The sequence below is a fragment of the Sphaerodactylus townsendi genome, linkage group LG02, assembly GCF_021028975.2.
Source record: "Sphaerodactylus townsendi isolate TG3544 linkage group LG02, MPM_Stown_v2.3, whole genome shotgun sequence".
NCBI classification, from domain to species: Eukaryota; Metazoa; Chordata; class Lepidosauria; order Squamata; family Sphaerodactylidae; genus Sphaerodactylus; species Sphaerodactylus townsendi.
Window position 1 is genome coordinate 16,526,244 of NC_059426.1, and position 27,071 is coordinate 16,553,314.

Below are 27,071 nucleotides of genomic sequence, written 5' to 3' on the forward strand. Positions count from 1 at the left end.
TACCCACCTCACAGGGTATTTGTTGTGGGGGGCGGGGGTGGAGAAGGGAAAGGAGAATGTAAACCCCTTTGAGTCTCCTTACAGGAAAGAAATGGAGATATAAATCCAAATTCCTCTTCTTCCTCCTCCTCCTAAGTGTTTTGCATCCTTGGGTTGCACACATAGCCAAATATGCGAAGATATGGAAGGAATTTCCATTAGTATGTTAAAACTCTGACACCAAGTACCTAAAACTAGCATGGTTAAGAGCAATGGGGTCTAATCTAGAGAACCAGGCTTGATTACCTGCTCCTCCACATGAAGCCTGCTGGGTGACCTTGATGTTGTCCCAGTTCTCAAAGAACTCTCTGAACCCCACCTACCTCACAAAGTGTCTGTTGCGGGGAGGGGAAGGGATGGTAATTGTAAGTCACTTAGAGACTCCTTAAAAGGAGAGAGACGTGGGGTAGAAAAACCAACTCTTCCCCTTCTTCTAAAACCAAAATGAATGTCACTTCAGCTAAAATAAAATTTCTGTAATAGAAGTTAGGAAGAGTAAATGATAATATTGTGCTTCAGCTTAAAAAAAATAGCTTGACTCTTCATAAACCAAAACACTGTATAAAATCACATTTTCCCTCTTCAAAACGGTTACAAAAAAAATCAAAACTAGACCTCAACTGAACTTCACAAAGAGGGTAATGCTCTGTATCGTTGAAAAATATTTCTGCTGATTCACTTTGGCTTAGATTTGAGAAACAGTCAAGTAAGGACAATAGCAGCTGATTGTGCATTTTCTTTCCGCAGCACTCTGCACTTACATGATTTGAGGATAATGTTCACTTCTTTGACTTCAGCGTTGGTGTTATAAATTTACCTTTACTCCAGCTAGGCATTCACAGCAGTTTACTAACAGGGGCTTGTTTCACAAATCAGGAAAAACTAATGAAAAGTAACAGGCTCCACTGGATGCCATATTGGCAAACTTAAGCAAGGCAACAACCCGAAGGATCATAACTGGGACACATGAAGTGCTGATCATGAAGGGGTTTTAAACTTTAACCCGGCACTTTGAATTGAACAGTCAATATAAAATAAGTGATATGTTCCAACTGGCTAACCTCCCATTATAATCAGCCTGCTGCATTCCAAACCAGTCAACAGCAGCTCTACATAGAGCCATGTTACAGTAGTATGACCATGATCACTTTGGCCAAATCTCCTGAGACTAAAAAACATAACAGAGTTTATCAATCCAATGCAGCTGGTAGGAGGAAGTCTTGGCTGCTACCCAAGCCTGCTTTTCAAACAAACCCAGCACTCAGAAACTCTTAGAAATTAATGCCACTCAATTAAAGACAACTGGGTCCAATCCTTCCAAGACATCAACCCTCCCAACCAGCACTGCCACTGTCTTAGCTTCAGCTTGTTCTGCCTTGAGACCATGGCCATAAACCACTGGTTCTGAGTCAAGACAGATGTAGACGGAGACTTAGATGATGAACTATAGAGAAGGGTCATGTGCATATGATTGATACCTAATCCCAAAGCTCCAGACCAGTAGTTTTCAAAGCATCTCCAAACCTGCGTACGATGTTTACATAACATGGCCAAATGCTTTAAAATACCTTCCATAGACAATACTGTTGTCATTCAGTTTACTACTTACCGTACATACTCATGTATAAGTTGACCCGCATATAAGTCGAGACATCTGATTTTACCACAAAAAACTGGGAAAACTTATTGACTCGTGTATAAGTCGAGGGTGGGAAATGCAGCAGCTACTGGTAAATTTCAAAAATAAAAATAGATACCAATAAAATTACATTAATTGAGGCATGAGTAGGTTAAATGTTTTTGAATATTTATTTCAAAGAAAAACAGTAAACTAGCTCTGTACGTGGAAAAGGGAGTCTACAAAAACAATATGGTCTCAACAATAACTATAAAAGTACAAAAACCTTAGCCAGTCAACCAGCAAACTTCGAGGAAGCTAAAACTTACAAGAGTTAAAATCCTTCAAAACTTCGGTTTTTTTTTAGTCAGGGGAGGAATGTTTCGGTATGTTAGCAGCTAAATTCAACATTTCAGAGTATCTTTAGGAGACCCTCCTGATGATACCACCCAGGTTTGGTGAAGTTTGGTTCAGGGGGTCCAAAGTTATGGACCCTCAAAATGTAGCCCCATCTACTATTAGCTCCCATTGGAAACAACGGTGGGCTCAGCCGGATGGGGCACCTTCCTACTGCTGGGTCCATAACTTTGGACCTGCTGTATCGCAAACTTTACCAAACTTGGGTGGTTTCATCAAGAGTGTCACTTGATGATATCCTGAAATTTTGGTGCCGTTAGCCTAAAAACTGCACCCCCTTGCGGCCGACAAAGTAAAAGCCCTAGAATATTTTTTAAAATACAGCTAAGTCGAGGGAGGCTTTTTCAGCACAAAAAATGTGCTGAAAAACTCGACTTATACACGAGTATATATGGTACGTAGGTGCTAGGTGAATATACTGTTGTCCTTATGCCAAAGACACAGGTGTGCAAAATTGATGTTTTGAGAAAACGATATTTAAAGTTCCAATTTCTAAGACTTTCAATGGGAAAGATTAAATTTAGATCAAAATTTAATCTATTCAGAATTCAAAAAAACTATTTGTGCCTTTGCTATATATATACGATAAGAGACACTGAAAAAAATGCAGTTAGATAAAAAAACAGTCAAGAATGCAGGACAATAGTGCTCTGTGATGAATTTCTCCCCTGAAAAATGCTCCATAACTCAAAAAGTTTGAGAATATCTGCTCCAGACAATCTCATTCAGCAACCTCGCATAAATATTGAAGAATAAAGATCGCAAAACAGATTCTTGAGGCACTCTACTAAATCCCAAACACAACTGAATCTGCCCCATCCAAAGAAAACCCACAGGCCTAGAAGAAGAGTTTGGATTTATATCCCACCTTTCTCTCCTGTAAGGAGACCCAAGGTGGCTTACAAGATCATTTCCCTTCCTCTCCCCACAACAGACACCTTGTGAGGCAGGTGGGGCTGAGAGAGCTCTGAAGAACTGTGACTAGCCCAAGGTCACCCAGCAAGAATGTAGGAGTGCGGGAACACATCTGGTTCACCAGGTAAGACTCCACCGCTCAGGTGGAGGAGTGGGTAATCAAACCTGGTTCTCCAGATTAGAATCCACCTGCTCTTAACCACTACACTACACTGGCTCTCTAAAAGTCAAAAGGCTGCTCCTCCAATACTAACTTCAGGGGCAGATGTGTTACCAGGAACCTCAACCGCTCCTCATCCATCACACACTCTATCACTTTCCCCAAGAAAAAAAACTGAAACCAGTCTGTAATTGCCCACATCATCCCTTGCCAGTGCTTCTTAAGCAGTGTTCCAGCAAGTCTTCAAAGGCTTCAGGGAAAACTTCTTGGATCAGTGAGGCATTTCTTTTCAACCAAAGGCCCAAGTCCTTCTCCTAGCATGATGGGCATGAATCCAGAGCACAAACAGTGGATCTCACCATCAAGGATTTTGTCAGCATCTATCGGCAAGATTATTCTGACTCTGTCTATACCAGGGGTCTACAATTGGCCATGCTGGCAGGGGCTGATGGGAATTGCAGTCCATGAACATCTGGAGAGCCACAGGTTGCAGACCCCTGGTCTATACAAACAGATAAATAGATGCTTCTGACACTACAGGAGCCAGACTGACTCTCAACCTGACATTCATCAGCAAAGAACCTTGCAAAAATATCCCAGCCAAGTACTAAATAAAGAGCAGACTTTGGCACTACCATATCATAAATTATAGTCTAACAACTGAGCACAATGAGATACAACTGGTGGCACGTCGAAAACGACCATCACTTCCACCTTGAAGATCTACACATGAGCTCTATATGGCATGGAATCACTGATTCATCTCGAGTCTTCTGCCTGTGACATTTGACTATAGACATCTCTCAGGCCTCTTCAAATTCCCCAGCTCCTTCATGAGGCCTTCCGCACCAGTACAACCTGATTTATCACAAAAACCCAACCCTTTCACCCAATGGAGAACAGCTCACGAGCAGTTTGAACGGGAGGACGGCGTCACACCCAATCAGAGTACAGCAACAGAGGTCATGGGCCAACATGTGTAGCGAAGGGCCATTCCACTTTGCTGTTTAGACCCACAGAACAACTCGTACACACAGAAGAGTGATGAGGAAGTACTGATGGTGAAATCTGGTAGAAAGCTTAGCATCAGTGGTGCAAACCCACACTCTGCAGACACAAATGGCACATCAGCACCCGTCCAACCTGTCTTTTCTTAGAACCCATAAAATCCAGCATTAGGGTTCGGACATGCCACGCAGAGTCCAAGTCTACAACAGCAAGAGAGCGCAGCACCCTCTTCACAAGCAAGCCCAAGAACTCCAATGAATGTGGGTGTGTATCATTTATCCATGGACTAGATCCCATGATGTATTTCCACTAACAGAAGAATTTCTTTCCATTTTAAAAATATTTATAGCCTGGTGGGAAAACAAAATTAACTATAAAATGTATAGTTTCAGAATTTTAAAGTATAGTTCAAACACCTACATCAAGAATACATTATTACTGCCCTAGCGGAAAAATTATTTACATTTTGATGAAAGGTGCAAATAAGTTTTAACACCGAGGTAGTCTTAATATTAAATATTACCTGTGCCTTGATCTATGAATGAAAACAAACATTTAAAACACCATGTTATAAGTAATACTTCTTTCATTTCTTAGTTAGCCATTCTGTCTGAACACCGGAAAAAAAGATGGAAAGGAATATAGATTTTTTCTTTGCAAAACTCCATTAAGATCCCTCTAACAAAAAGGAAACACTGCAACTGCTGAACTGTACAATTTATAAGCTAAAAGTATGGATGCACGGACTAAACTAGCAACTGTTCATGCAAGACATTTGAAGAGAAGAAGAGGAGTTTGGATTTATATCCCTTCTTTCTCTCCTGCAGGAGACTCAAAGGGGCTTACAATCTCCTTGCCCTTCCCCCCTCACAACAAACACCCTGTGAGGTGGGTGGGGTTGACAGAGCTCTGCAAAGCTGTGACTAGCCCAAGGTCACCCAGCTGGCGTGTGTGGGAGTGTACAGGCTAATCTGAATTCCCCAGATAAGCCTCCACAGCTCAAGCGGCAGAGCGGGGAATCAAACCCAGTTCCTCCAGATTAGAATGCACCTGCTCTTAACCACTACGCCACTGCTGCTCCTTCAAGTCCATTCTTTTTCCTACAAGTCTATTCTTAGATTAAAGCTAATACGTATTCAGCTACTGGCAACTTGCATTTTTTTTCCCATACCAAGGTAAACTGTGAAATCTTTTAGAATCCAATATACTTTGCTATCAGATCAACGTATTTCATAAAATTCAAAAAGTATATGATAACCTACAGCAAAATCTCTCTCTTATTTATAAGCCTCATACTCCTCTCTTAATCTCTGTTTCCTACATTCTCATCATACAACAACCGTAATCAGCAATTTTGTCTCGGGCTCCAAAAATCTCTGTGATGCTAAGGAACGTGACAATTATTTCCCTCACCTACACATTCAGAGCAGAGCAGTAATTATTTACATAGGATTTTGGGGAGGGAAGAGGCAAAATATAGCATCCAAATTATCTTCCCATTTATAGTCAATTAATCCACAGCAATGAACCTTAGAAGAATTAAACCCTTTGCAGTCGGATATGGAATAAACACAGTGCATGCAGGGGACACAGGGTAAGCTGTATTCCAGACACCAGGGGACACCATTATTTATTCTGAGGTGTCTAACTGGGCCAAAAACATGGTATATAGTTTGGCAGCTACATCAAGCAAGACAAACGGTGAACTAAAATAAGAAGTCAAGAATTACGAAGTTTTGCTACCCTTGTTTAAATAAAAAAGCCAAAACTTAGTTTCTTAACAGTGACTGGATGGTTCCACACAGAGGAAGGAAAAACCACCCGCACTTATAAGGGAGGGATCACATGACCAGTCCCTGCAGCACGTGATGATGGCACTGCCCTCCCCCCACCTCTTCCTCATCATGTCAGCTACCCAACAAGAATCTCGCTGGGTCCCCCCTGTGGCCTGGCAGTCCTCTCTCCCTCAATAGCTGAGCCATGGCTCACAGACGAACTGCGGTTGACTTGTTAAGACGAAACCCCACTAAAGAGCTAAAAGAAAATGAGAAAATACTGGAGCGTTGCGCTTTCTGAAGGCAATGCTAAAGTCAGCCAACTCCAGGGGCTGACTGTGGACAGAGCTGCACATAGAGGCTTTGCCTACAACTGCTGAGCCTCTGACTTCTAAGTTACAGCAAAGGACTGCAAGGAGAAAGCCCCAGAAAGAGCACAACAGCATGTGGAAGCTATGGGTTTGATGCAGGGAAGTAACCCCCAAATACAGTTATTCTAGTCTCAACCTGCAGATTGCAGTGGGCTTAACTCAAGTAACTTTGATTGGGACTGCACCGCATTTCTGCTCTTGGTACAATCTTGGTTTTTTGCAACATGGCTAAATTTTCAAACTTTAACATACAGTTCCATAAAATAAGTTTTAAAAAACCCCAGATAAACATTCAATGTCCCTCAGACTACCTACAGTTTAAAAAGCCACAGATATACACTTACTTATTCAATGAGATGTCGAGAATAAACGTGGAGCCAAAGGCCTCAATCTGGAAACTTGCCTGAGCCAGATGCACAGCCTGAAGATGAGAAAGGAAAGAGGCACAGGAAGAAGACATGCACAGAATGCTGGTTATTTTGCCAAATTATCCACAACAAGCAAGCTTGTTCACAAGCCCTCTTATACATTTAAAACAGTACATCTGTGGGAAAAGAGTATAATTTAAAATAGCCAGAATACTATATGGCTGATTAAGTCTGCGATGTAAATTTTAAAAATCAAATTGTAACGTACAATGATGCCACGAGAAAGCATTAAATGTAACAGAACAACGAGGCTGCTCTCTGTGAAGACGTATGAAACGGCCTTACACTGAATTGGCTCCTTGGTCTATCAAGGGCTGCACTGCCTCTTCAAAGCTGGGAACAGCTATCCAGAGTACTGATATTTCATATCACTAATTATTTGATATTTTTATCCAGAGATGCGAGGATTAAACTTGGCATCTTCCGCGTGCCAAGGAGATGCTCTGCCACTGAGCCAAAACCCTTCCCAAATTCAGGCTTCGGTCATTCTTAAAAGCTACTTTAAGTATAGCAGTTAGCACAGATATTAATACAAATGCTATCAATTAAGGATTCTAACTTATGTAACGATTAATATGTTCCAACCACAAAGGCGGCCAGGAGCCAAAACCCCAAAAGGGCATGACAAACTCTTTCCCAACACCACCTCCTGCTCAGAAATACAAGCACGTTAAATGAGATTTCCCAAGATTTATTTTGCTAAATACAATGATTTCTACCATAGACATGTCTGGCACATGTGAACGGAGAAGTAGCTGTTCTATGGTTAAATATTACATCACAGGACTGATCAAAATCCAGATTTTTAACACAGAGGTCCAGAATCTCAGCTAGTCAGCTGCTCTGAGATCTCGCTTCCACTAAAACTGTAAAGGGTTCAAATTATACTGAAATAATATCGCCTAAGAGATTTAATTTAGAAAAGCAGTCTTAAAGACGTGTCCTAAATTATGGTAGGTTAAGGCTAGATTTACTCTTCAGTACCAACCTGAAGAAGAATGCATCTAATCTTGGATAAACTGACCTCAAGTGAAAAACTAGATTGTAGAGAAGATTTGAAGCCACAGATGCTGATTATTATTAACAACTTAATTCAAAAACTTAATTGTATAACTCTTCTATGTAATTGTGAATTTCCGAATGATATCAGAAATTTAAAGACGAAGAAGAGTTTTGGATTTATATCCCACCTTTCTCTCCTGTAAGGAGACTCAAGGTGGCTTACAAGATCATTTCCCTTCCTCTCCCCACAACAGACACCTTGTGAGGTAGGTGGAGCTGAGAGAGTTCCAAAGACCTGTGACTAGCCCAAGGACACCCAGCAGGAATGTAGGAGTGTGGAAACACATCTGGTTCATCAGATAAGCCTCTGCCACTCAGGTGGAGGAGTGGGGAATCAAACCTGGTTCTCCAGATTAGAATCCACTTGCTCTTAACCACTATACCACACTAGCTCTCAGTTTATAGCATTCTACTATAGCAGGGGTCTGTAACTTGCGGCTCCGGAGCCGCATGCGGCTCTTTCAGCCTTATACTGCGGCTCCGCGTAGCCTGGAGGTCAGAGGGTAGCGTGGGCGTGTCCCTCCAGCCCTCCAGAGGAGCACTGGAAGGAAAGGTGAATGGAGGGGCCGAACCAGAGCCTCTCCAGCTCGGTGGATCTTCGGGGCTGTGGAAAATGGGTCCAAATGGCTCTTTGTGTGGTAAAGGTTGCCGACCCCTGTACTATAGCAAACAGCCCAGACTAGCCTGATCTCATCACAGTTTGGAAGCAACACAAGATCAGTACTTGGGTGAGCAACTACTGGAAAGGCTGAGACTATTACACGCAGGAAGGCAAACCATCTCCGCTCATTTCTTGCCTTGTGTCAGATTTTTTTTAACATTACCTCACTTTTTTCTACCTTGAAGAATCTCAAAGCATCTTAACATCACAATCTCTTCCTTTCCCCCCAACAGACACCTTGTGGGGTAGGTTGGGGCTGAGAGAGTTCTGAGAGAACTGTGAATTGCCAAGGTGACCCAGCAGGCTTCATATGGAGAAGCAGGGAACTGAACATGGGTCTCCAGAGTCTTGACCATTATACCACATTGGCTCTCAGTCACAATTCACCGCCCCACTTTAACTTGCTGACTTCTCACTACCATATGCTACCAGCTTCTAAATCCTATGCGATCACAATATCGTGCCCTTAGTAATGCAGTGATGTCAGATCCCGCATTGCTAATGGTACCCCATTTTCAGAATGCTCATCTTTGCAAAACATAGGAAGCTAGGTCCAAAGGCCAATCTAGATCAGCCTTCTGAATCCAATAAGGATTAACCAAATACCTCCAGTCAGGCAGGAATTGTCCCTGCCATTGTTATACTACCTTTACACATGGACATTCTATTTGGCCAGTTTAGTTACTAGTAACCCCATCAGACCAAGTTCCCCTCTCCACCACTGGAATCCTCTCCTTCCTTGAAAAACAGGAGACAAATTATACACACTATGCACTACCTGCATGATTTTCTGCTGTGGGAAAATTTTATTTGCCACTGAATTTTCAAAAATCCAGGGCTAACTGCAGCTTCTCCCTTCACGTTCCTGGCAAGTTTTCAATTATTTTTTTTTCAGACATCTGACCATTTGCCCAGTAAAACATATTTGGTTGTTTCTTTTAATAAAGCCAGCTTTGTTTAAATAAGAAATGTCATGGGACGGGTACAAGTGTGCCTTTACGATTGCCATAAGGACCAACCAATTTCCACTCTCTGTAACTGATGAAAACAGGAATAACCCGATTGCTCCCAAACTTTATGCTCTGCGGAGGGGAGTCTATCTGACTGAATAAGGCTCACTAGTCAAACTCACTTTCTGTGTGTACACAAACCACTGCGAGTAGCAGAGTGCTGGACTAGATGGACTCTGGTCTGATCCAGCAGGCTAGTTCTTATGTTCTTATGTTCTTAAACCGCTGAAAATCATTTTGGGGGGGCAAAGAGTGTCTCTCTTCTGCAAGTATATGGGACTTTGATAGTACCTGATTTCACAGGATCATTTAGAGCTGCAGCAAAAGATTTCTATCCTCCCCAGTGTTTTCTAGGGATAGAATCTAAGATCACCGACTGCTATGAAAACTCATAATGTGTGTGTGTGTGTGGGGGGGGTCCTTCCGTTGGGATCAGCAGACAGCAGAAGTCTTGTTGCTATCAGAGTTGGGTAGGAAAAAAGGCCTTCTCACCATATCGGCGAAAGTGGGACTAGCCAGCCATGGGGGGTGCCATCAACACAGAACAAAGGAATTAAGTCTCTAGTGTCATGCATGCATAAAAATACTGCATTGATTAAATAATTTATTTACTTTATTTATACCCTGGGAAAACAAAACATCTTACATAATTCTCCTTGACTCCATTTTATTCTTACAACCACCTATGAAGCAAGTTATGCTCAGAGTGTATGATTGGCCCAAGGTCACTCAGAAAGCTTCCACGGCAAAGGCCCCTTCCATACATGCACAGTAATGCACTTTCAATGCACTTTCAATGCACTTTCAAAGCAGTTTGCAGCTGGATTTTACTATGTGGAATAGCAAAATCCACTTTCAAACAATTGTGAAAGTGGACTGAAAGTGCATTACTAAGAGCAGGATATTGTGATCGCATAGGATTTAGAAACTGGTAGCATACAGTAGTGAGAAGTCAGCAAGTTAAAGTGGGCTGATGAATTGTGACTGAGAGCCAATGTGGTATAATGGTTCTGCATGTGCGGGAGGGGCCAAAGTGAAGATTGGGAACTGGGCCTCGAGACCCTAGTCCAACACTCTAACCAGTATTCCAAACTGGCTCTTAATCATAAAACCACTTTCCCCTTCTCCTGTCTGTAGAAATAGTAGAGGACTATATTGTTTTATTGGCATACCCTATCGAAGGACATCTCATAACTTTCAGATAAAGAGGCAGATCTGAAGCCTAATACTTCTACTTTTTATTCATCAGGGACAATCCTTATTTTCTGATACCCATTTTGGTAAATCAGTCACAGTTTCTAGTTTTGCCATTGGGATTGTTACAATTTTGATAGCGCTAAAGTTGAAATCATTCAGTGTTTAGTGCCCAACACAGGGTCTCTCACTGTTGCATGTCTGAGTGGGCAAGGGAGACACCTATTCTCTAGGATACATTCATGCAGAAGTTCCTGTGTGAACGTTAAAGCAGAAAATAGTATACAGATTACTGCAGTTATACCAAGTTATTACTGCAGTTATACCAACAGCCTTTTGGCTGTACAGTTCAATGGAGGATAGGCTACTGTAGAATAAACCAGTACAACAGTAGTAGTAAACTCTTCAGCAATGTGGAGCAGTATAAAGACAGGGTAAGACCATTTCTCGATTTGTAAATCTGGAAGTGTTAAAATTTATATTTTCATCTGTGAAATATGACATGTGAAAAGACAAGGGCACTCCTTTAAGAAATGGATGTTATGTAAAACTACTCATAGTCCATCTTTCTCACTGGCACTCAAGGAAGGTTACACCATGCTGAGCAGAGCAATCAGCAGGCTGATCTAATAAGAAATATGAAAGAACTACAAAACCTGGTACAGTGGAACCTCGGTTTTCGTTGGTAATCCGTCCAAAAAGAATCGGTGAAAACCGAAACAGATGAAAACCGAGGCAAACTTTTCCATAGGAATCAATGTAAATACAATTAATCATAAGAACATAAGAACTAGCCTGCTGGATCAGACCAGAGTCCATCTAGTCCAGCATTCTGCTACTCGAAGGCCCACCAGGTGCCTTTGGGAGCTCACATGCAGGATGTGAAAGCAATGGCCTTCTGCTGCTGCTGCTGCGCCTGAGCACCTGGTCTGCTAAGGCATTTGCAATCTGAGATCAAGGAGGATCAAGATTGGTAGCCAAATCTGTTCTAGGCACTCCAAAAACATACCAAAAACGCATTTTTGGTGAATAAACATAGTGTTTAATGCTGAAAACAATAACAAACAATAACACTAGGACCAGCTTCAGAGCTAGTGGACCAATGTCGCACCAGAAAGCTGTCCAAAGAGGTCTGTTTCTAATGCCTCTTTAAGATTTGTCTGAAATGGGGCAAGACATTGCCGTTAAACAAGTTGCAGATACAGCCTGCAACAGCTTTGTCCAGGTGATTTTTCTCCACAAACCCGCACACCTTACTACAAATCGATGAAAACCGAGGCAAATTTTTCACTGGAAAAATCAATGAAAACTGAAACCGATGAAAACCGAAGGCAATGAAAACCGAGGTTCCACTGTATTACATAAGCCAAAATGCAATGCAATTTCTTAGACCAACCTTGTTATGATGCACCCTTATTTCCTTTATAAAAATGCTATGCCGAGCAGTTCCATGGTGAAATGTCAGGCGACTTGGAGCCTTTCTTTGGCTCTTCCCTCATGCTGGAATGGGAATTATCGCATTCCTGCCTGCATAGAACGGAGAGGTCTTCTGCCAGAGGAACAGAGACTGAAGACCACATCTTTTCAGGTTAGCACAGAAGATCACGCCTGCTACTTCCACCAGTGTAGTGGTTACAGCTGGACTACGATCTGAGAGGTCCAGGTTCAAATTGCCGCTCTGCTGTGGTACATAGTCTTGGGCCCAGTTACACGCATTCAGCCCAACCTACTTCACAGGACGGTTGAGAATAAAATGGAAGAGTGGGTAACGATGTAAACCACTTTAGGGCCACTATTGGATTTAAATGACTAGCCAGAAAAACTCAACTTAAGCACATTCTTGCTAGTTGATGCAGATGTCATTTTCAGAGGCTTCACATTACATCTGCTCTGAAAGTTTTCAGGTTAGTTTGACAGAAATTTCAGATAACTAAGAACCAGATCTACAGCCTCAGAATTACAAAACTAAACACCTCTGATGGCATCTTCTAGAGACCATCCTGTTGCATAGATAAGCAATAACCTAAATAAATGATGACAGAAGCCTCAGGACAAAAAATGGGCCCCTCACTCCATGAATTACAGGAATTTATCTACAAAATATTTCTCTAATGTTACACATATTGTCACATACTACATAGTAACAAATTAATAACGCCTATCTGACAGTGGGATATCTTTGCTACAATGTACCATAATTAAAAACTACAAGTCTTCCCTCATTTTTTTAACCAAAAATTTAGTTTTAATTTAAACCCAAATTATTTTTAACTATTTAATTTTTTTTAATCCGATTTAATTTTTTAATCAATGTTGGTCTTCACTAAAGAGAAAGGCAGGACATAAATTAAATAAATACTATGTTCATATACTACTTCAGGCTTGCAGTAGCTACCACCGTGGTGGCGAACCTTTGGCACTACAGATGTTATGGACTACAATTCCCATCAGCCCCTGCCAGCATGGCCAATTGGCTATGCTGGCAGGGGCTGATGGGAATTGTAGTCCATAAGATCTGGAGTGCCAAAGGTTCGCCACCACTGAGCTACCATATATAACAAATCATTCAGCAACTATGAAGGTAGTTCCAGAGAGCAGCCATATTGGTCTGGAGTAGAACAGCTTGAGTGGAGTCTAGTCGCGCCTTAGGGACCAACAAGATATTCATGGTGTGAGCTTTCAAGAGACAACGCTTTGATGAAAGAAACTGTGCCTCTTGAAAGCTCACACCCTGAAAATCTTATTGGCCTCTCAAGTGCTACTGAGCTCAAATCTAGCTGCTAAGCAACTACATTTCAGGTTTCCAGAATCCTTGCTGCTAAACCATCAGTTAGGTGAACCGAAAAGGCAAAGGCAAATGTCAAAGTCTTGCATGAAAATTCAATTCAGTCACCCAACACTGCCTTAAAAAGACAGTAACACATTTTTAATCACAATGAACAAAACGTAATTAGCCACCTCTTCTTAACTGTGAATGGAAGGATTTCTGGAACAAATCCCGCACTCCGCTACAACACTGTTCCAGAAGGTCAGTGAGACTCCCGGAAACACAGTGAGAGGCAGGAGGGGAGGGCACAGCAAGATGGTAGGAACAGCAGGAAACACACACAGTGCTGTACAAGCGTTTGTTCAGTTAACGATGGTTTGCGCAAGAAGAAATGGTACTAATTTCCTTTAAATGTTTGATCTAAGCAGAATAATTGGGATCAAAGCGTAAGTGTGGAAGCTTCTTGTTTTTATGAGGCTCGACAAACCAAAGGAAAAGATAGCATAACTGCAATAAGAGATGGGGCTGGTAACCCTCCAGGGATTATGACTGGGCATTCAACTTTGTTGGGAGGAGTTAACAACATACAGCTATCCTCTTTCTACTCATGAACTCAGAGCAGGGAACAAAAAGATTCTTCTGATTCAAGGGACACTTCACTCGAAACAAACAAATGCCCCACCACAAAATGAAAATCTGTTTTATAATTTCCCTAAGATTAGATTTGGGCATGAATACCAAAAGGATAATGACCAAAACACTGATTTCCAGTTACAGAACTTTTGAATATTTTCAACTACATTACATATATAGTAGCTTGTTATATTAACTTAGACACATCTCTTGTGTAAGGATTCCCCCATTCATAGAAGGTAATCATAAACTAGGCCCCTGCTCTGAAATCAATTTATTATTATTATGTTTGATATCACAGCTGCCAGCTTTTTAGTTGGATATTAGCCTTTTGTTATAATTCGAGCCTTACCCAGAGGCCTAGGAAGTTGTATTTGTGCGGATCCTGGAAGGGTTGCCTTGTAATCTGACAGATGTTAATTTTGTCGATTTGAAGATGTTTCAAGTGCTGCCCTAGCATTTTTGGGATGGTGCCCAGGGTGCCGATTACCACTGGGACGACCTCAGCTGGTTGTGCCATAGTCACTGTAACTCGATTTTCAAATCGTGGCATTTAGTGACCTTCTCATGTTCTTTTTCGATGACCCTGCTGTCACCAGGTACTGCTATGTTGATGATGGTCACTTTCTTGTCGTCGATCGCGGTGATGTCTGGGGTATTATGTGCCAACACTTTGTCCGTTTGAATTCGGAAGTCCCACAAGATCTTGACCTTCTCATTTTCCATTACTTTCTGTGGATAATGTTCCCACTAGGACAGTTTTTAGCTGTTCTAATGTTGTAATTCCTGCATAAATTACAGTGGATCATCTTGGCCACTGAGTTGTGCCTCTGTATTCAGCGACTGGCCTTCACTAGGGCCAGGGCTTTTATGGCTCTGGCTCCAGCCTGGTGGAATGTTCCACCTATTTCCATCAGGGCCCTGCGGGACTTGAAAAAATTGCACAGGGCCTGTAAAACAGAGATGTTCCACCAGGCATTTGGTTGAGGCTGTCACATCAATTGGTCTCCTACATAACATCCGCCAATCTCTCCTCAGGAAGGGTGTGTGTGTGAGGAATGCCACCGGCTATAGAGTTTTAGTGGACTGTATTTTATTTTATTAATGCATTTTATTGTAATGTATTTATTTTATTTGGGTGCTGTGTGGTTTCCGGGCTGTATGGCCGTGTTCTAGCAGCATTCTCTCCTGACGTTTCGCCTGCGGATCCTCTGAAGATGCCAGCCACAGACACGGGCGAAACGTCAGGAGAGAATGCTGCTAGAACACGGCCATACAGCCCGGAAACCACACAGCACCCAAGTGATTCCGGCCGTGAAAGCCTTCGACAATATTTATTTTAATCTGTATTTTAATGTATTTTATTTTAATCTATTGAACGTAAGCTGCTCTGAGCCCTACGGGGGAGAGCGGCATATAAGAAATCTTTATTGGCCTCCTTTATCGCCAGCTCATAGGCTTTCATAAGTGCCCTATAAGTTGTTCTTGATGCCTTATCACGATTTTTCCTCCACACTCTCAAGTTGTCTGAGCTCTCGTTTCCTCGAACACAGCTCCTCTGTATACCAGGGAGCACACCGGGGACAAGAGCATAGAGGACGGTAGGGAGCAATTAACTCAATGGCATCCAACGGCCTGGAGTACAAGTCATAGACTTGCTCATTGAGGATGCCAGCAGGCATAGGGTCCCACAGGGCATTCTGGAAACCAAGTGGCTCTATAAGTCTCAACGGCCGAGCTAAAATCTGCTCACTGCCTAGACTGGGGTAGGACGGTAACTCCACCCGAACCCTCAGGGCAATATGGTCGGACTACTAATAGAGGATATGACCATATCTATTTCCACCCCGAAAATCAAATCCAGGGTGTGAGCTGCCTGATGAGTGGGGCCAGTGTTGACAAGTGAGAGGCCTAGTGTCGCCAGGACAATAAGCCCACTCCGAGATGGTTTCCAGCAGCTTGGACAGGCTGCCTGCCAGTGCACTAGACGACTGGTACACCAGAAGGACAGCCAGCCTCTCCAAGGCCCCCACATCAGACCAACACACTCTATCCCGGAGACTGACAGCACAGGAATCGCCCAAAAGGGAATAGCATCACAGATGAAGACTGTCACCCCCTGCCCCTGTAAAGGCACGTGAAATCTGGGGGGGGGGGGGTGCGAGCGAGCTCAGAGCAACTGTCTCGCCCTCCTTAACCCAGGTTTCCGTGATGCACACCAAGTCCATCTGCTGGTCCTCAAGATAATCCCTGAGGACACTGATCTTACCTTCCTTGCTTCATAAGAACTGGGATCCCTGGCCCCCTTATCGCCCCCCATAATGGCCAGTCTCTCCCCAAGACTCTCATTCTCACTAATTCTCAATAAGATTGACACAAGATTAGTGGCTACACAGCCATTACCTAAAGAGCCAAAATCTAGCACATCAACAGAACTAATCAGAACTACTGCTAACCCTTTACTTATCACTCCTCTCTTACAGTAAAAAAATCCTATGACAACCTAATAATACAATATTAAAAAACTCTTTGAGGACTAACCTGACCCAAACTTACAGCTATCTTAACAAGACTAGCTAACTAACTACTACTAGGGAACTATAATAAACTATGGTAAGTAGGTTCAGGTGGTATTGCTTGGAGAGGGCATCTTAGCCCTGCTCTGTTGCTGCCGTCATCTTGGATCCTCGGCCCCGTTTAAAACCCCAAACCACAGGAATCTGTTTCCTCAACAACAACAAAAAGGCCCTATCCCCAACCAGTCCCCAAATGGGCCCACAACAAGAAGAACTATTTGTCCGCTGCCTTGGGCTGCTGCTGCAGTTTTTGATATAGCTGCCAGGCCCCGCCCTCCACAGGTGTTCCAAATGGGGTGGGTGGAGAAGGACTCTCCCTCCCTCCCTCCCTCTGGTCTCAGGTGCATGTCACAGCTCACCAGGTCTTGTTCTGCTGGCAGGTAAGAAGGTTCTCTTGCTGGCGGCACTGACAGGCTGGCTGCTGCTGCAGTGTCTTATATAGTTGCCAGAACTTACAGGTGGAAGATTACATGAATACACTGGTAATTCTTTCATTCAAAAACTGGCAGGATCAGGTCGTGAATTATTTTAACTTTTGGTTTCCGGGCAAAGCTTTTTTTTAGCATGCTATCTTTTCAATACAGTTACCTGCTTTGCATTTAACCTTCTGACCTACTACATGTAGTTAATGCTTTCGTGATGTACTTATCAGTGAAGTCTACATGCTATATATACACATATTGGTAGTTTCCACATCCCAATTATAATGAGCGGAGGAAGCTATTTATCCTGTTTTGGGGAAGAACTTTGCACAGGGCTCTTCCCCAAAATGGGTTCAGCCCATTATATTTCCCTCAGACCAGGTTGGCTAAATTTCCCTCAGACCAGGTTGGCTAAATTAGCCATCTTTTTGGAGAAACTAAAGGAGTCTCAGCAACCCGGACTGTTTGCAGTCACTTCCTGGAGGGGTGAAATCTCCAGTGCGAAGGCAAACAGGGAAAAATGGTTTCATTAATAACATGTTACACACATGTACTGTGCAGAAACCACCATTACTAGCCTCTTTTCTGCAGTCTTATAAACTTTAAGAACAATTCTTCCCGGGGGGTTAGGGAGGCATTGAAGTTTTGGGGAAAACTGAAATATACACAATACTTATTTTTCTAACCAAACCTAAACTTCTTTTATTGATTTAACAACATTAAATGTACCATTTATAATGGAGTTGGCATAAAAAATTGTAATATTTGGGAATTTGAAGTATAAATATCTTAATTTTTATAAGAAAAACTGCAGATATGCCCCTGTACTTCAGAAAAAAGTTACGAACTGCCGCACCCTATGCTACCATAACAGATAGCTCTTATTTGTACTATCAGAGGCCGTTTCTGCACGGCCCCCCAGGCGCCTCCACGCCGGCAAGAATTCTGCCGGCGTGGAGGCGGAGGCCGTTCGCACGCACGCGTGCGGGCGGCCTCCGGCTCCGCATGGAGCTGCCTCTGCCCCCTTCCCCGTCCGACTCACCGTGTCCCCGTCGTCGGCCTGCTGGCCGTTGAAGCCCCGCCCACGCTGCCCTCCGACCTCCAGGGGTCGGAGGACAGTGTGGGCAGGGCTTCGACAGCAAGCAGGCCAACGATGGGGACACGGTGAGTCGGACGGGGAAGGGAAACAGCGTGTTCCCGGCGGTGCTGTTCGCACCGCGCCGCCGGGAACACGCTGTTGAGGGAAAAACAACCCTTTAAAGGGTTGTTTTTCAGGGCAGCTTGACGCCGTCCTGGGGGAGGGGGAGCGCCGCCTGTGCGAATGGCTCCCTGGGAACGGCGTTTTTACCGTTCCCAGGGCGCCATAAAAAGGCCGTGCGGAAACGGCCTGAGAGAAGAGGAGCTGGAGGTAGAAAACACATTCTGCAATAAACAAAGCTTATTATGTGAACAGAAACTATCTCAAAGAACAGATAAAACTACCAACATTTTTATGTATGTATTTATTTATTATTAGATTTATTCACTGCCTTTCCCTAGAAGGTAAGACAATACATACAATATTATGTCAGAATATTAAGCTAAACTTCAGTACACTGCATTTTTAAAACATTTAATAATGCATTATGAAATAGGTTACAGCTTGTTAATTGCTGCCAAAATTATATACATTTAAATAAAACATTCTTGAAAATGTAGTACACATCTTCAACTTAAGTCTTCAGAACTCCCAAATTTTCCCAACAGCCTTCAATAAATATTTTTACAGATCTTCAAAGCTCTACTCACTGTAGACCAGTTTAATCAGAGCTTAATCAGGACTGATGTTCCAAAAAACAGAAGATCCACAATTCATAGAGCACCTTAGCATATAAACAAGCGTGAATCACTGGTGATTCCCTACATGTCAATTAATCTAACTGTACCTTCTTACAATGCATCAGAGGCGACTTCCAAAGGTCCTATGAGGACTCATGTGCTCCATTCAGGTGTATTTTACTGCATATGACCCTTCCTATGTGCCTCTTTGGGTCCAACCACACAGCATTACTAGAAATGAGAGAAAATGCCACTCTCTTTGCTAGGGGTTACCCAACAAGAATTCAAGAAGCCCCAATGGTGTGATGCGGTCAGCTGGGTCCCTTTGGTTCTCCTGAATCACAACAAAATGCAAATAATTTCAGTCCTAGACATCAGAGAACAAGACAGTTGTGACCAATGGTAAGGTGGGGGAAAACAGGTATCCAATCAAGAGGCTTTGATGGAAACCTGGATGAAACTGATGAACTAACATGTACACAGAGCTTGGTTAGTTACTGTACTCTGGATTTCCTGTTTCATCTAAAACAAAATCAGAGACTGTTACACCATTATAGATTTATTCACATTTCTTTCCTAATGTGCTTTAAGTATCTCTGAAACCAATGGAACAAATTAATTGTGACCAATAAGTTCCACTGCTTTCAATGGGAATTTAAGCTACAATTCAGTCAAGACTAGCACTGTGTTTTACTTAATACAAAATATCGCTCTGAGGTCCCCTTAGCTTGTGCCATTAAAAGAGACAGCCCTCCCACTCTGTTACCATGGTTCTTTTTGTCAGATAACATTTGCTGGTTGGAGGGGAAAGTGCCCTAGACTATTAAAGAAGCTAGTGAACCATGATTTGTTCCCCAGGTTTTATTCTAGCACTACCCATGATGCCCTTGTCAAATCTCAGAGATTATTACCTGCAAGGACTCCGGGCATGATTTAGTGATGTAATGACTGCAGCAGCGGCTAGGATGTGGAGGGATTTCTTCAACATAATTTTAGTTAAAATGTAATAAAGAATAGAGGCTTCATACATTTTCTTGTCCCTGATTAGTTTGTTGATCAAACAACTAGAAAGGCAATCTTCTCTGGTGTTTATTGAGAGCTAGGAACCTTACTTCTACCCCCTTAGGCCATCTGGTCTAGTAAAATGTACCCACTACTTGTCAATTGAAATGGCCGAAAGCATCAATTATTTCCTCAATTGAAGGCAGTAACCCAGTAGGGAGTTACAGTCCTCTCTGACTTCAAGGATGCTTTAGGAACATTAGCCATTCTGATAAGGAATGAATTAGACTCTTCCTATACTTTAAGAGGTAAGGAAATTAGCTACAGCCTAGATTACTGTGTTATGACCTTGCAATGGAAGAGTTTTGCTTTCAACCCAATCAGAATGCTGCCCTAGATCTCATTATTATAGTAAAATCTCCACCACCAAGCCCAATTTTTTGATCATGGATCATATGTGAAGGGGGCTTAACCTGTCTTCTCACGTAAAAGGTGGCCCCAAAGTGATGTAACAAAGTGATGTAAGAATGATTGGCATATGCTTTCCCATATAACCTCTGAACTTTGACTGTATTATTGCTTCTGCTTTTGGTCAAGTGCCTATTTTGGCTGCAGCTCCAAATAAATATCTTTTTCTACCTCTCAGTCCTTGGCGTCAGATTGACTAGGACCGCGTGTAGCATCAAGGTCCCAAGCCTGAACCCCCAAACTTCCCCTGATTTTTCACAGGCATTCTTTTAAATCCCATGAAACCGATTTCTTAAATATTACCAACAAACATTCTTAAACATTCTGATCAACAAACGTTCTTAAAGCAAGACATCCCTTCAAGAGACAAGCTATTCTGAGCCACTGCATAAGGTATTTTTTTTTAACTTACCTTATTGTGTTTTTGCTGGTTCCTTGTTCTAGTATCCAATATATGATAAGGGCTTTCAGAGTCTCTGTTAAGATAATAGACAAGTCTTGAAGGCAATGTGATTTCTTTCTGGAATGCACTGCTGTGATTGTTATTTTTACTGCTACTACTGTTAGATTGTTGAAATGCGGCATCTTCATCTGCCGGTGTTCTTTCTATATTTCCTATGGTTTCATTCCAATGCAGAGCTAGGGAAGACAGAAAACTTGTGATGAATTTACAAAGCAACTGGACGTTTCAGTAACATCATGCTGTATGTTCTAGTAATCTGCTGAAGGCAAAAATACAGGTCCTCATTTGGCCAAATATGAACACAGATTTACACTGTGCGTTATTTAATTGTATAAAGTTTCACTTCATCACAGATTTCATTTGCATGAACTCACAGAGCAAAAAAAACCCCATAAACCAACCATCACCCTTCCCGAATGGCCATCCAACCACCCACTACCCTCTTTCAGCCAGGGTCCCATATTAGTCATGTGCTGCAAATCTTCCTTCCGCTCCTAAGACATATTGCAACCATGTGCACTGAATGCTAATCAACTCTGTTTATATAATGACCCTTTTCCTCTAGTCCCATAACTTTAAAACTACATTCCTAAGTGTATTTACTAGAAGAATGCCCCACTGTACCCCATTAGGCTTCCTTCTGGGGTACAGAAGGAACATGTACACCTCCTTCTGCAGAGGGGAAAAACCCCACTACAGTTCTTCGCACCGTGCACAATCTCTTCCTATAGATAAAAAGTACACTCTGCCCAGACAGCCAAGCAAGAGTACCAATTACAGAAATGCCAGGTCCACCAAAAAGAACAAAAAAACTGCCCAAGATTATCCGGCTTTGTTACACTGCACAAAAAAAAAACCCCAGCAACCTTGAAAAGCTGCCAGCAGCAGCAGCGTTTGCTGCAGAGGAGCCTTTGGAAAGGACTTCTTCACCCTATCAGAAGCATGAGGCAACAAAAAAAGTCCATTATGTTTAAAACACACACACGCACACACACACACACACACAAACACAGGCAAGAATTTCATCTCCATCAGACATACATGAGAAAGGCGGAGAGTCCGGAGAGAAGAAGCACTCAAAAGGAGAACCCCAGATCAATTACCAACAAGCAGCCAAACAAGAAAGTGCCCATTAATATGGGAATTTGCATTAAGAGCGGAAAACAAATTTTTGTATGTGGAAAGGAAGAACTTATAAAGGAGGGGCAACATGAGCTTTGTTATCATTATTATTTTAATTTTGTTTGATGTCACACCTGCCAGTTCTTCAGCTGGCCTTTCATTACAATTTGAGCCTCACCCAGATTATTATTATTTATTCTATTTCTATGGTGCCCCACCCCTCACAAGCTATGGGGAGGATTACCACATTTAAACCTCCCACCCCCAAAGAAACCAACTTTACCAAATCCCTCATTCCCACGAACTCTCCAGCCCTTGTTATATTACTCCTGATAATACTGAAAATGCAAAGACTTATTATTATACGAGCAAAGGAGGAGCAGCCGCCCAGAGCAGAGGGTGCACTCAGGCACAAGAGGCGGGGATGGGGATGCAGCAGTGGAGGGGGGGGGGGCTGCTCCATCCCCAGCCCCCCCCCCCTCCGAGAGAGGGACTCACCAGTGGCCGCGATGACCCCCCAACTCTGCGGGCATCCCGGGCAGAAGAGCAGGAGGGTCCAGAGGAAGAGGTGGGCCAAGCTGGGCAGGGGGGGAGACGAGCAGGCGGCGGCGGCGGCGGAGGGGCGGGCGGCGCACGGTTGCCGCAGGGAACTTCTGCCGGGCGCCTTCATGGCTCATCGCTTCCCCCGGGGCGGGGAGACGAGACACGCGCGCACCGCCTCGTCCGGAATTGGGGAGGGGGCACGAGGAGAGAGACCCGCCCTCTCTCTTGTCAGGGCTCAGGGGAGCGGAGGCGAGGAGGGCGGCGCGGCTTCCCCCCTCATGTTGCGGCGAGGTCTGGCTCTTCGCGGCCGCTCTCCTCCACAGCTGAGGGGAAAGGGGGGGGGAAACAGGCGGGCTGGCGCGCGTGCGCACTCCCTACCACCGCCCCTCGCGCGCGCCCGGCCGCCTCCCCTCGCGCCTCGGCTCGCGCCCTTTTCCCTCCATTCACCTTTCGAGGCCGCGCGCGCGCGAGCCGCGCAGGGGAGGAGGGGGTGACGTCGACGCTCGCGCCTCACCGTCCTCCCTGTCAGCCCCGCCCCTTCGCTCCAATAATTTTTATTACTTTGCGGAGAGTGTATTGATCAGAGCAGAACTGGAAAAATGCTAAATAGGTAGGAGTGAAACAATGGAATTACCTGCCCAGGATTATATTGAATGCACGTTACATAACGGATCCCAATACAACATCTTGAATATTCACATATAACATAAATAACAATGTAACATGTATAATGTAATATAAATCTATATATATAATATAAATCTAAAAATGAATGAATGAATGAATATTATATTATAACATATAATATAGACTGGATTTGCTTCCCCACTCTTACATTCCTGCTGAGTGACTTTGGGCCAGGCAGCCCCACTTCTCTCCGAACTCTCTCAGCCCCAGGTACCTCACAGGGTGTCTCTTGTGGGGAGAGGAAGGGAAAGGAATTTGGAAGCTGCCTTGAGTCCCCTTACAGGAGAGAAAGGTGAAGTATAAATCCAAACGCTTCTTCTTCTCGCCACCCTTTAGTGCACAGGTGTCAAACTCGCGGCCCTCCAGATGTTATGGACTACAGTTCCCATCATCCCCTGCCAGCATCATGCTGGCAGGGGATGATGGGAACTGTAGTCCATAACATCTGGAGGGCCGCGAGTTTGACACCTATGCTTTAGTGCAATGGAGTGAAGAGGCAGGTGCTCTGATGCAGCATCTTGGCTTGATGGGTTCAGTTCAGTTGACTGAATACATTCCTAATGGCAGGGGCCGTGGAATGACTGGAAAAAGGCAGATCTTCTCACTCATATGGCAGCAATCATAGTAGATATAAAAAAACCTCTTCATGGACCAGTGCAATAAAACTTAAAACAAAAACATTGCACAGCAGCCAAGCCAAAAACAAAAAAACCTTTGGCTAGTAAATTTGCCGACCCAAGTTTTTTGTGTTTTATAAGCACTGTAGAAGAACTTTGCTACCATGTACGAAACTGTGACATCCTTATCAGCAAGCAAATGGATGGGAAGCGGTGGCAACGGCAGCCCCACGAAATCCTGTGTACAGATCGCACTCACTTCCCCACAGTTCTTGCCTCTGCGATGGTGCTAGAGTTTGAGGCGGTGAATTTTAATCTTGGAGCGGATAAGATTTGGTTCCCAGGTTCTAATGGGATACCTTTCTCACATAGGACTATGGCCTATTATTTTATGAATTTAACAATCCCCTTTTGGCGTCAAGCTTTCATGCGGGACAGATTGAATGTCTGCCCATCTGTTATTGGCAGATATTTGAATCTTCTTCATGAAAAAAGACTTTGCTGTTGCCAACTTAAAGAACCAGAAACACTGCATACTCAGCTGCATTCTCGATTGATTAATACCCTTCTGCAAGCCCCAACAAGATTGGACAATCGAAGCGTTAATTTTCTTTTACCCTGTTTCCCCGAAAAAAAGACGTAGTAGAGGTTTTGCTGAAGTGCTAAATATAAAGCATCCCCTGAAAGTAAGACGTAGCAAAGTTTTTGTTTGAAAGCATGCCCGTCGAACAGAACACCAGAGCATGCAGCTGTGGAGCGGAAAAATAAGACATCCCCTGAAAATAAGACATAGCGCATTTTTGGGAGCAAAAATTAATATAAGACACTGCCTTATTTTCAGGGAAACACAATAGCTGATAATAATCCTGAAGTTACTGCAAAAAGTAGAAGATTTTTTAGCAATTGCGTCTTCAAAAAGAGTTTTTCAGGGTAAGAGTGATGTTAATTTTGTGGCAATAAAATTATTTTATCCTTCTTTTTTTTTGAATGCCCGTAAAGGTTTTGTGTATGTGTGTGAATTTTAATAAGATTCGATCTTTTGGATACGCTGGTTATTCTAGTCACCCTGTTGCAGTGACAGCGAACCTAGGGCACACGTTTCAAAGGGAACACTTCATGAAATTTTGGGCGACACGCCAGCATTCACCATCACCCGACAACAAGTTAGATGTTTTCCTAATTTTTGACACACTGAGTCCGAACAGTTTGCTTTCACTGCTCTAGTGACTCACTCCTTAGGTTCCTACTTGAAGTCAAGGGCTCCACCATTTCTTATGCGCCGTAGAAGTTTGGTACATCGCTAGCAGAATAGGAGGATCTTTGGTGTCATGTGAAATTGCCTGTTAAGTAGTTGTGAACATTACTACTGTGCTTGTATCTCAGGGTTTTCTGCTGGTCTATGACAGTATTGAATAAAGTTGCTGCAGACACACAGATATACATACGCACACAAACAGACATCAAAAAAGAGGCAACGATGAGAGAACTCTTTGCTCACACATCCCGAGATTCTTGCTTTTGATCTCTCAAAGAGACTTTTGCTTGGAAGCTTATGCGCTGTGGTTCAAAGTTGGCCCCAGACTGAAGAAATAAATCTGCTCTTATCTATTCTCCTCCTCCCACCCAGCTCTCCCTAAATTCCCTGACGCTTGCTTCTGAACAGGGAACAAGTAATTAGGAAACACACAGCTCACAAAGGATGGATTAATGTCACCGACTTGGTTTATTAATTTGTTGAAAGGGTTGAAGAGTATTAAAAGAACAAGCTTTCTGACTGAGGGGAAAATCCCAGGAAAGAAATTATATGGAGGAGATTATATTAGAGAGGAGACATCTTGTCGGGATAGATGCAGTTCGTTGAGGTGTAGAATCAACCTACTGCTTCTGCAACCAAATCTGGAAAAAAAAAACCAACCCTAATTTCAATACAGATTTAAGAGTTAAGCCCCACTGTATAAAATGGAACTCACTTCTGGATAGACTTGTTTAGGCCTGCTTCCCACAGACTCCTCAGATGGTTGTACGGGCACCTTATGCAGTCTTGGGAGAAACAGCAACGAATGAAATTGTCTGGAGCAAAGCATTTGTTTTCAGTGTTGATTCTCACGACAAACTTGTGAGGTAGGTCTGTATTGCCCAGTTTGGGAAAACTACGGCTGAGGATCTGTATTTTGCTCAGAGCAGGGCATTGAGTCCGGTCTGAGGTGGATTCCAGATCTGCCCCAATTGCATTCTCTGTGCCCTGAACCAAAAAAAAGAAGGAAGACTGCTTTGGATCTGATTTCAATCCACCATCTCTTGTGCTTTTCATTCCTACATAACCATCAAATGAAATTTACATAAAAAAAACAACAACCCTCATTTCAATACAGAGCATATAAGAGGAAGAGCAGCTTGCAAATTGATCAACAAACCAGAGCCTGTTTATTGTTCCAAGGACCGAGACCTAACACTTATATGCCCTCTTTCATGGCCACCTGCCTCATGCTCTGCTGAGATTTTGCAAGCACTGGAAGAAGAAGAAGAGTTTGGATCTATATCCCTCCTTTCTCTCCTGTAGGAGACTCACAATCTCCTTGCCCTTCCCCTCTCACAACAAACACCCTGTGAGGTGGATGGGACTGAGAGAGCTCCGAGAAGCTGTGACTAGCCCAAGGTCACCCAGCTGGCGTGTGTGGGAGTGCACAGGCTAATCTGAATTCCCCAGATAAGCCTCCACAGCTCAAGCGGTAGAGCGGAGAATCAAACCCGGTTCCTCAAGATTAGAATGCACCTGCTCTTAACCACGACGCCACTGCTACTCCTGCTTCAGGAGCAGCCTGAAGTCAGAGAAAGAGAAGGGGATATTCCCTTGCTGCCACCCCCACCATAAAGCTGGGAGCTGTGTTATGCTTGGCTCTGCAAAAGGTCACGAGTGGATCTGCCCCCTCATCTGATATTTATGGCCCTCCTCAAAAAGCCTGGTTTTATACCTTGGGAAAGGGTCAGGGAACAAGAACAGAGGGTCTGTTCGCATGTGCCGAGTGTGTGCCATCAAGTTGTTTCTGACTTATGAATTAGTGACCTCCAAAATGTCCTCTCATGAACAACCTTGTTCAAGTTGTGCGAACTGAGGACTGAGGCTTCCTTTACTGAATCCATCCCCTGGTGGGTTTTCCTTTTTTTGTGTTTTCAGTGTATCCTAGCGTTATTGTCTTTTCCAGTGAGTCTTTTTGAGTACCAAAGTACAGTAGCTTCAGGTTAATCATTTTAGCTTCTAGCAATATAAACCTTTTTTGGGCTGATCTTTATGAGG

The 27,071-nt window shown here is 43.3% G+C and overlaps 1 protein-coding gene across 1 annotated transcript in view; it reads right to left on the bottom strand.

The window, feature by feature from the left end:
- The window catches only part of ADAM23 (ADAM metallopeptidase domain 23), a 95,613-nt gene extending 72,794 nt beyond the window's left edge, over nt 1-22,819 (bottom strand). The window contains exons 1-3 of the mRNA XM_048484451.1: nt 22,428-22,819; nt 20,757-20,983; nt 6,648-6,724 (exon numbers count right to left, since the gene is read on the bottom strand). Coding sequence (XP_048340408.1) covers nt 6,648-6,724; nt 20,757-20,983; nt 22,428-22,599 — 476 coding nt within the window. The 5' untranslated portion in view covers nt 22,600-22,819. The remainder of the gene's footprint in view (nt 1-6,647; nt 6,725-20,756; nt 20,984-22,427) is intronic.
- Between the last annotated feature and the right edge of the window lie 4,252 nt (nt 22,820-27,071).